Genomic DNA, 11420 nt, shown 5'->3' with positions numbered 1-11420 from the left:
TGCGATTAGTGAGCGTAAAATCGTTTTGGTTGAGTACTAAGATAGATCCATAGACATATAAGGGATTGAGAAAATCCCCGCCATGTTATGGACATTGACCGCAACCCGCATTGCGGAGTTCTGTTAGCGCCCGGCATAGTATTCGTTGTTTTGCTGTTAAGGTCATTTGGCAGTCTAACTCTAAACATGCTGCTTGTTGACGAGTCGTCATATTATTGTTAAGCTGACACTATTTCTTTACGTGTTGTAATTTCTACTCTAGATGCAAACTAGGTTTCTAAAAAAGTTTTGTGAAGAACCAAATCATACACACTTGTAACGTTTAGCCAGGCTATTATATAGTAAAGGTCAAGAAATCCGAGATGTTACAAATCAATGATTCACCCAAAACTTAATTGAATTTTTACAAAATATTTAGTAATTCAGAATTTCTTTTTGCAAGGCTAAACCTTTACAGACGTTGTCTGTTAGAGTTACTTCAAAATGTAGTGTGGTTAGTTCAGGATTTGAACTAGGTCTGAGTTAACATTATGTTCTGATTCAGTCATACAGAACCCACTGGCGGCGTGTTTGCTTGATTGCTAAAGCTAAAACGTGTGTGAAAATTTTAAATCTTTAACATAAATATTAGATGCATGTTAGAGAAATCGAAAGGCAACATGTTGAACTTGAGCAATTATGATTGAGAGTATTCCTGTAGTTTATACCAGGCAGCGAGAAAGCTCGGAAATTAGGTGTTAATATGGCCGAATATTAATATTCATAAAAATGAAAGGTGTAACCAATGTAAGGTGTGTAAAAATTTCAACTCTATATCGTCACAACCTTTGGAGATATTGCCCAAAAACAATCTCGGCGCGCCAAGTTCGCCTAGGTTGCTATGCCAAAGACAGTGAATTAAGTGTGCTTTCAATTTAATAGTGACCAACTATCAGCATGCCTTGTTAGTAATTGCAGTTAAACAGATCCTAATGCATAGAATATGTAGATTTGTTTTGACATTTATGTACAATTTTATGATATTCGATTGTCAAAATATCAACACCAACTTACATACCTTGTGGTTTACTATTTTTTTGCAGGAGTTAGTTTGTAAAATAAAGTTGCTCCAAGATGGGATTTGCTGGGGCCATTGCAGATGCAGTTGGTGCTCCAGAGGCAGGAGTTAAACTGTTACTAATTGTTTATTCAGGTGAGGTGACCTGAATATTGGTAGAAAGGCAAATTTGTTATCTTCTTTTTAATTTTCAGGATATATTATGGCAATGATCCATCGCCAGTTTCCCTACAAGCATTATCTCAACCTACAATACGCATTTTTCACTTTGTCCAGTCTGAGTTTAATGTATTGGAGTTATGGTATGTAACAAAGTTAAATTTATTGTTGTTGTTAACATTTACCTCTAAACTCTTTTGTTTTTAGGCCTGAATGTGTATCACTCAATCCTATGTGTTTTTGTACAATGGATGGTTTTTCAACTACTTGGAGCTAGTTACGTGGCTGTTAGCGTTTCTTTCCTATTTCAGTTGGTGTGTATATCCTTATATATGAAGTTTGCAAAATGCATAAAAATGCTTTACGATCTGTATATTTGTTTATTTTAGACTTACTTAATTATGGGCTATTATTTGTTTGACTCACAAACCGACTATGCAATATCCTGGACAATGCCACATTGCTGTTTGACACTTAAAATGATTGGTAAGGGACATTGTTCAAGGTTAAAGAAAGTACAAATAAAACAAAATTATGCATTTTAACTTTATTGCTATGTTTTTAATGTAGGTTTAGCCTTTGATGTGTATGATGGCCACCAGAAAGAGGTAACAGACCCACTGAATTTTTGGAGCTATATTTCAATGTTTATTGCTTTAACCTATTTCCTGTTCCATTTGTAGGAAAAGCTTAATGCTGACCAGAAAGAAAGGGGCATAAAAGGATTCCCATCTATTTTAGAGATTTTTGGCTTTGCCTATTTTTACCCTGGATTTATTGTTGGTCCACAGGTACGATACATTAAAATAATTTACTATTGGGTTCCAATTCATGCTCTTATTGCTAAACCTGGTATGGCCTCACTGACATATTGTTTATTGTTGGTCCACAGGTATCCAACAGAATGAAATCAACATGCCGATGATAAAAGTTTTTTGAAATAAATATTAACTATTAAAAAGTGTGAATTTTAAAAACCAAACACAATTTAATTAGTATGTGTTTCCACAGCACAATCTTGCCCTCCAACAGAACACATAATTCTGACAATAAATATTCTAAAACGTTATAATACATTAAAAAGCGAACCGCTTCGAATAACGATCAGTCAGTAAGGTCTTGATACGTATTTATAAAAAATGCCTTTTGCCAAGTAAATGGCGCCTTTAGTTATACTCTTATTGCTCAACCTGGTATGGTAACTTTAAGCTTTTATTTGTATTAAACAAAAAACAATATGTCAGTGAGGTATGTTTGTATTCAGTAAAAAACATTGAAATTTACACACCACTACATCTTTTGAATAGAAGCTATGCGTTTTTATTGTTTCGGTGAAGTACATTGTTTTTCTACTAATTGTATATGTTTATGGTAAAACTTTGCACTCATGTCAATGTTGTTTGTTTCAGTTTCCGTTGAGCAGATTTCGCTCTCTCTTCAATGGTGAACTAACTGATGTTCCTGGAAGTAAACCAAACAGGTGATGCACAAATCTATAAACTTTAGGATTTATTTCAGGTTTTTTGTGTTCAGTAATTAAAATCTCAATTTAATACTGATGCGCAAAAGGGTAATTTAGTGTGAACCATTTTTCCAAATGAAAGCTGAACGTCTATAGTTCTCCTGCCTAAAATTTGACATAAAAAAAATGTTTACTGATTCATAATACAAAATAATGCTTTTTTATTAAAAAATCATCCCAATAGTGTGTGAATTGTCATTCCAGTGTTGTTGCTGGTTTTCGAAGGGGCTTGTCAGGAACGATTATGCTTGGTATTCAAACATATCTGGCTGCAACATTTAGTCCACAATTTTACACTACTAAAGCATTTCAGGTAAATAACCAACAGAGCGAAGTCACTTTTCAATTATATTATATCATCCATTTAATCTTGTTTTGTTTTTCAGTCTTCTGGATTTTTCTACAAGTACAGTTATGTGGCCATAACAGGACATGTGACCCTGCTTCAGTATATATCAATTTGGATTATAAATGTAAGTGGAAATATGGGTTAGTTTTTTACAAATATAACTGTTTTAGTATATATATTAATTTAGAATATAAATGTAAGTGGAAATATGGGTTACTTTTTACAAATATAACTGTTTCAGTATATATCAATTTGATTTATAAATTAAACTCGAAATATAAGTTAGTTTTTACAAAGATCACTGGTTTTGTCAACTCCACCTCCCAAAAAAATTATATTATAATAAGTAATAAGTGAATACTTTATTACAAACAGGAAGGCTCCTGTATTCTGTGTGGCCTTGGCTACACTAAAGATAAAGAGACGGGCAAGGTGCGATGGGACACCTTGCGAAACGTCACTTTACACAACTTCCTTTTGGCCTGCAGCTTCCAGGATCTTATTGAAGCTTTTAACATCAACACAAATGGATGGGTGCTCAGGTACACTTCATTGTTATAATTCCATATAAAGACTCTATTTGTTTTGATATATTATAACTTAGATCCTCACAAAGACTCTATTTGTCATCTATGTGAGGATCTAAGTTATAGTATTATCATTGGTAACTTCAAGTTAAACAAATACGTTTAAAATTTATTAATTTAAGTCGACTTTTATTACATACCTTAAGTAAAATAAGGAAAACTGAGTTTGGACAAGCTGATCAAGGGCAATAGTATATTGGTTGTTCGTTCTATATGTCATAAAGGGATGACGGTTGTTGTTAAACGACCTAAAGGCTGACGGTTGTTGTTAAACGTAGAATGAATAGCACTGCCCATTGATAAGCAGGTAGCGTATTTTGAACGTGAAATAAAAGGATTTATTCGAAACAGTAAAATATGCCACCTACTTATGTACGGGCTTCGATATTTGTTCTATACGTGTAATTATTTTTGTTGTTCAAAATCGGTTGTTATTGCTTCATTAACTTTCGCTTATTACGGCTGTCATTGTATAACGAGAATCGCGAATTTTAACGCTTTGTTAAATGCTGATTCACGTCACACTCGAAAAAGCAGCCGGCTCCGTTCACTAGCGCCACTTTCTGAATAGACTATAGGTTTTCCACAAAAATCAACGCGAAATTGGCGTAAACAGATGGACGATGGCAAGCTGTCCTATTCTCGCCCTGATTTTTTACCAAAGCAAAGCACACAGCTCGAAATTTAATCGTGCAATATCTCTGGAAGTAAATAACATATCGATTAAAAATTTTTACACATTAGTCAAAGCAAGCTAACTTAGTCCGCAATCGTGGTTTTATCCAAAATATTAAAATTTTAAAATTTATATTTACAAATATATATATTCAGTCATATTTGGCCGTAAAATTTAAACGTGCCTTTGACTCACATAGGTCGATACGTACGACTGGTACGAATCTACTCTTCATAAAGAGCCATGACTCCACCGCCAGTTGCTCGGGAACAGGATATTAATATTCGTTTTTCTGCAGGTACGTGTTCAAGCGACTGAGGTTCGTCGGTATTCGGGCCGTATCCCAGGGCGCCACCCTTCTTTTCCTGGCCATATGGCACGGTGTCCACATCGGCTACTTCACCTGTTTCGCCTACGAGTTCCTCACTATGTCGGTTGAAAAGCCGGTAAGTTTTCTGACAAACCACCGAAATAAGCACTTTAGTTTGGTTCGATTTACCGTGGATTAGCAAATCGTGCACACATACAAAAATAGGACATACACAGGTAAACAGACACTCCAGCTATAAAACCGAAATTGCAAAACATCATCGTTGGTTCAAGAATCAAGACTTTTAACATAGGGCTAGTAGCTAATTGTCATATAACATCCAAAACAGAGTAAAACCAAAATGGCCAGATCAGGGTCTGAATTACCGTTAAACTACCCCGAAACCCCACCCTAAACTTCCAAATTAATTTTAACACCAAATTAATTTTAACTTCATTGTCCCGCTTTACCACTGTTCACAGGTTTAGAACAATTGTTTGCTTCGTTTGTTAACCCCTACTGCTATATTTCCACTTGATATAGCAATATACTGAAAATGCGTTATTCAGGTATTTATTTGTTTGTCCGACGTTTGGGCTACCTTGTTATAATTAACTACTTATTTTTATGTATGTGAGCCCAATTAGGTTGGAAACTACCGGCTTAAGCTGCAAATTAGCATTTTATAAACAAAATTGTAAATAATATTAATATTCCATTACTTTACAATCAGATGAAATGACAGAAATCTGTTTTATTGGGTAGTTTCAAGCGCGCCAACAACTATAAATTCTTCAACAAAGAGTTCAAGCAAATGCACTGTTTTTCGTATAGTTTTATTTTGGGTGCTGACAAAGGGCGGTTAGAGTCAGAATTGTTCTTAAAGCAAGCCTAACATTATATTTTCTCTTTTGAATTTAAATAAGCACTGGACGGCCGTATGTTCCGCAATTGACTACCAAGCTGTTTTCCGAGAAAAACTGCTTCATTAGCGCTATAGCAGCCCTCGCAGGGGCGCATTGTTAACAAACGTTCAATATACTTCTTGTTCGTAAGCTAATTTTTATCTAGTAGACGATGTGCAATTCGGGTGTTAAACATGGTTGCCATTGTCTGTATCGACCGGCACTTCATGCATCATCAGGGATCGTGATGTAACGCATATTGATGTCTATTTCTCCCAACCAACAAAATTACCCAACACTACTATGTAGGGTGAAAAGAAAAATACAATTACTATATTGGTAAATCTACTTTAATGCGATTCAATGGAAAATGCCAATATGACCTGGTATCGAGTTCAGAAGAGTTGTTTTCGTCCCTCATATAGGCGCCAGTACACTACACAATCCTAAACCCCACTACATATTCAAGCTTTAAGCCAGTGGTTCTCAACCGTTTTCTTTCGTGGCCCATTTACGTTGCAAAAAAATTCTGTGGCCCAATACATTTTTATGAAAGAAAAAACTGTAAAATAGGTTTAGAACGAAACACAGCAGAACATATTTCAAAACAGATTATTTATTCGACCGTGCATTAATGAGATACTTGCGGATGAACAATAAATTTACATTCCTTTTTAATTCCTCTCCAAATTATTATTCCTGTAAAATTAAATATAGTGACACAAATGAAACTAAATCTAGCTTTTTAAATTGATCTGTGGCCCACCTCAAATGTTCTTATGGCCCACCAGTAAGCCATGGCCCACCGGTTGAGAACCGCTGCTTTAAGCCATTGTTTACTTCGCTTTCACATTCAAGCTGAAGCCATTGATACCATTGATACTACGCGTCATCTAAAGTTACGTTGGAGTTTCCATTTCACGCCCGTTTCCTGAACTTTTTTTTCACGTCCGTTTCCTGAACTTTTTTATATTACGCTGAAACAACAACATAGAAAGACGGACGAGAATAAAAAATAGCACCTATCAAAAAGCGACAGGTTGGACTGGCCTACTACTTTTCTTTATGAATTGCGAGTTTACAGAATTTAAAGCACAGATATACTCAAGAGTGTTTTATAGACTTGATCGTAAAAAAACAAACTTAAAAATCGTCGGTGATGTCTTTGCATACTTACAACGGTATATAACGAAGCAAACACACAGCAGTAAGTAATTCATTAAATCATTGTCAAAACAAATTCCAAAAAGTAGAGTTTTACACGGTCGTTTGTAAGGAAATTAAAAGTTTTTCGTTTCGTTTCTTCACAGCTTATAGCGACCCTGAGCGGCTCGGCGTTTGTGGCTCGATTGCGTGCCAATCCTGCGCTTTGGTGGATTCCCAAGGCGGTAGGCTTCATCTATCTGCACTCACTGCTCGGCTACTGTCTCATCGATTTCTCACTGCTCAAATGGAATCGCTACCTGCCAGTGAGTGACAGCTTGGTTAATATTATTTTTGTTGCGTCGTATTAGTCGCCTGGCATCTATGCATCGTAGTAAGTTAATGGGTTGATGATAGGGCTTGTTGTTTGGCCATCTACCTATAATCGTGTATGTTTTATATTTTGGGTAAAATTTTAATACAGGTAATAGCAAATGATTATGACTACGAGTCTTTGTAAAGTAATTAAAGAAATATTTTTGAAAATTCTTTACCAAGTGTTTAATGTCGTTTGACGTACCAAAAAATCACCGTACCAACAATAAGCCAATTCGGAAATAACCCATTACAAATGGTCCTTAATTAAGGTATATGGTGTTAAGGGAGACGGAAAAATCTGCAGTTAAAACATAAAGCAGTGTTTCTTAACCTTTTTAGCGCTCGTACCCTTTGAGCTTTCATGAATTTTTTCTCGTACCCCCTGTCTACAATGGCCGACGATAGTAAATAAAATTGTAATAATAGGAATTAAACTCAGTGTATTTATAATTACGTATTGAATGCATGCATCAAAAACAGTCTTGCAAGTTCAACAATATTTACAACAAACAAACAATCAGTCCATTTAATAATGATTTTTTTGTTGTTGCTTTTCGTAAGTACGCATTCTTCACAAATATGCCTAAATAACGCATCATTCACACATATTTCACACATGTCGTACCCCCTGATTTGGTGCTTCGTACCACCAAGTGGTACATGTACCCCTGGTTAAGAAACGCTGACCTAAAGGTATGTATAAGCGACTATTTATTGTAAGTGGGCTGTAGTAGTATCTACTGGCAGGGCACGTAACACACCACGGCGTATTAGAATACAAGTAATGAATCCCGCTCTATTGCGAGAGTACACAACAATACGTCATAAAGGTCGCACACACAACAATCCTATACAACACAGTATCAAATAAAATTACTGGTTTTCATACAAACTGTCGTGACTGATATTTAATGCTAAAAACAATGCTTTTGTTCGCCAGGTCTATCAGTCGATCTACTTCAGCGGTCACGTGTTTTACGGCTCGCTTTGGGTGATGTTGAAAGTGTACAAGCACACCAGCAGACGCAAACCCGAAGGAAAGTCCATCTAATCTCCGATCATCAAATTGATTTGAACTTCAACTCCCGTGTAGACCTGTGTGTAGTTTTTAGTTTTACCATGTTGTGGCGTTATTGTTGTTTTTACCAAAGAAGTGGCATTTCGACTCGCCGCTTTTTCGATGTAGTCTGAATTTCGTGACAGTCTCCCGCGGCAAAAATCGCTTTTAGTCAATTGAAACCGTTTTGTAAGACCTGTAGCAAAAGTTGACCTTGTCGAACCCCGATATTTACGGCCGCTGTTGCGCTATCCATACATCGCACACGCTTTTCTTAACACCTTCCGAATATGCAGCAAACAACGAAACAACTGCTCTGCGATGCTGACCTACTATATTAGGTTTGCCATATTTTATTCCGCATAATCCCTGACCATTAGAATTTATGTTTTGGGGACCATCGCGCAAAGAATGTTTCGCACATTACTTGATAAGAGTGATGGGCAATTATTTCTGACTGGGGCCGCATGACAAACAGAATATTTTATGGCGGACCGTAGCATAAACAAGAACTAAATCAGAGTTATGATTTCCTGAAATTTAGGTTACACAAAAAGTATTGCACAATTATAAACAAATTTTCTGATTTCAAAAAATGGGAAACAATATGTGTGGAACTTTTGCCTTTATATTTTGAATACTCGAATCTAAACACATTTTAGCGTTTCTCCTTGACGTAGATTTCAACACTTAATTCCCGGACATTTTAAGGAAAATCCTAACGTATGGCAACACTAACCTAGATGAGCCGATAAGGTTTGTCGATATTTACTGGAAATGTATTGCATGCGAATAGGACAATATTGCATCATTTACAACACACACCGACCGACAAAACAAGGGCACCATTGTGCTTTCGAACTGCCAGGTGATGAAACTCTTCAAGATCAGCTTCGTTGCTCATTTCGAGCGCCAGCGTAGATGACTTTCCAAAAGCTTAGTAACTTTTTGAAATCGTAAAGTCAATGTCTGGCTTGTATGCTAAACGGGACCCGACCGTCTCTCATATTGCTAGGAAAGTTCTTTTGTTTTTTAAAGGAACGTGTGACTGCTGTTTCAAAATTTAAAACTTGCATTCGATAATTTGGTGTTTTTTGCAGGGCTCGTCTAACTTTGTTAAATGTCTTTAAACCGTGACTTGCTGCCTCACACCAACACCAAACGTAAAGCGTGTTTCTTAATTTTTATTTTCTTCATGTGTATTGTGTATTTATGTAAGTGTATTATACCTTGTGGTATATACCTGCTGATTCAATGTTTCGTTACACGGTACTTAAAAACTATTAAAATATAATTGATTCTAAAAGTCTGTTTCCTAACGAGGATATCTTTTTATAGTAATCTATAGTTTTGATTTCAAAAAAGCATTCCTTTCCGTAACAGGCCGTTATTGCCTAAAGTTTTTTTAAACATTTTTCTGCTTATTTAGAAAAGTAGTTTTTTCGCTTTAGTTCAAGACTGCAATGTTTCCCTGAAATGCTTACATATATAGACGAAGCCGCATAAAGCAATGTACGGTCGTACGCCTTTCGTGTTGGGTTATGTACTACTTAAATGTTGTTACCAGGGTAAAGCTATTGCCATAAGCTGCCGTAACCCTTTTATTTTTAAACCAGTATAAAATCCTTTAACTGCTTACGCAAAATTCTTTACCCCTAATTATGCCAAGGCTAAAATGCACGTAGGCTAGCTGTCGTAGCTACACACAGGCATATCTAATCTATACGCATTTCTTAATATATTAACTTAATTTAAAATTTAACAGATATAACAAGAACGTCCCTTTTTAAAATAAAATATTCTAAAATACATTGCGCAACTTACCTTAATAATTGTGCAAACATTAGATGGAGTAAAAAAGTTTTGTGACGTGTCAATCGAAAGTTGTTCGAGAAGGATCGACAAATATTAAGACGGTAGGTGCATTTTTTTGTAGGGATGCCAGGGCTAGGTTTTCCACCTAGATCTAGTTTTTTGGAGTTAATCTAGGTTTCCAGGGTTTTTTCTTTAAAATAGAAAGAAAATCTACGTTTAGTTACAATTAAATGTTTTACAATAATAGTATTGTATGTAGAATATTAAAGGACATGTAAAAAGTGAGAACATAAAAAGCACGTAGGCTACTTAACATCAATGAAGCCCGTCGCTCTACAGTTATATTTCTTAAGGTAGGCTGGACTGAAGTCAAATTTTTCTCATAGACTTTAATTTTCTTCAGGGACACTTTTGATAAGCTAGCAATATTTTAACATGTTGACGCTGGATTAGAATCCTACCACAACGAACATTATTTGGGTTAAGGTGCGGGTTAACGTTTAGGCTTGAGTAGGTAAGCAATTACCGGTATATTACATAATAATACTTTTTGACCAACCCTCACTCTAACCCAAATGTTGTGCATTGCTTTAAGAACTGTTTTAACGCTGTTGTAGGATTCTAGATCAGCGCCGAAAAGTTTAAACAATAGCTTAGAAAAAGTCACTGTGAATAATCAGTAGTTAGGTGATGTATAGGCTACTAAGCTTATTAATGTATGAAGAAGCCAGTGGTGACAGATAAATGACATAATTATTTTATAGTTTACATTAGATAGGTGACAAGAAAGAAATACTTTAAGATAAAATATTTAATATATGTAGTCTAGGTTTATTCTGTAAAACTAGGATTTTCAATAAATTTTCACTGACAACCCTGCTTTTTGGCGAGTCCAGTTGATGTATCACATTTGATTGCATATAATATCATTTAGCAGCGATGGAGTTACTGTTAAACCAAGTTGTTTTTTTACAGTTGTGCGATATTATAGGCTTCAGTAAGTGCAAAGTGCAAAGTGCAGCCATTTTTGGAGTCATGCTGCGCGGGAAAGACAAGTGTGCGTTTGAAGGAGTTCAAGTAATAAAGCAGGCGACAATCGCCCAAATATGTCAGGAAACATCTTGAAGATAAGCTTAAAAACGTGGACCTTGACTGACTAACTGTGGATTACGATTGCAACCAAGTTATGAATTTGGTATGTGGCTTTTAGCACAGGTTTTTAAAACTTTACAGACTGTTTGAGTGTTTGTAATACAGCAGCAGATCTGTAGTTAACAAGTTGATAGGCCAACAACTTTGTCTCTTATATAACAATGGAATTCAATTAAGGCAAGTTATTTGAAGCCCAATTACGTTATTTGGCATGTCAAGTAAACTGGTTTTTGAAATTTATAGCTGATGATCGAATTAAGAATCTTTACTAGTAGGTTATTGAGGTTAGTAGCAAGAATCGAGTAGAAAT

The 11420-nt window shown here is 35.6% G+C and overlaps 1 protein-coding gene across 1 annotated transcript; it reads left to right on the top strand.

Annotated features, from left to right (window-relative positions):
- Window positions 1–1080: 1080 nt before the first annotated feature.
- On the top strand, window positions 1081–9434 carry LOC146157480 (lysophospholipid acyltransferase 5-like). The gene is made up of 13 exons (XM_083386783.1): window positions 1081–1192; window positions 1252–1359; window positions 1424–1530; window positions 1606–1702; window positions 1787–1824; window positions 1900–2007; window positions 2626–2696; window positions 2943–3051; window positions 3125–3211; window positions 3463–3629; window positions 4649–4796; window positions 6876–7034; window positions 8027–9434. Exons 1-13 carry the CDS (start codon window positions 1114–1116, stop codon window positions 8135–8137), a joined length of 1389 nt encoding a protein of 462 aa, XP_083242909.1. The 5' UTR covers window positions 1081–1113; the 3' UTR covers window positions 8138–9434.
- Window positions 9435–11420: the final 1986 nt, after the last annotated feature.

This window comes from Ascidiella aspersa, chromosome 4 (assembly GCF_963924565.1).
Source record: "Ascidiella aspersa chromosome 4, kaAscAspe10.2, whole genome shotgun sequence".
Lineage (NCBI taxonomy): Eukaryota > Metazoa > Chordata > Ascidiacea > Phlebobranchia > Ascidiidae > Ascidiella > Ascidiella aspersa.
This window is presented reverse-complemented; position numbering and strand designations above follow the sequence as displayed.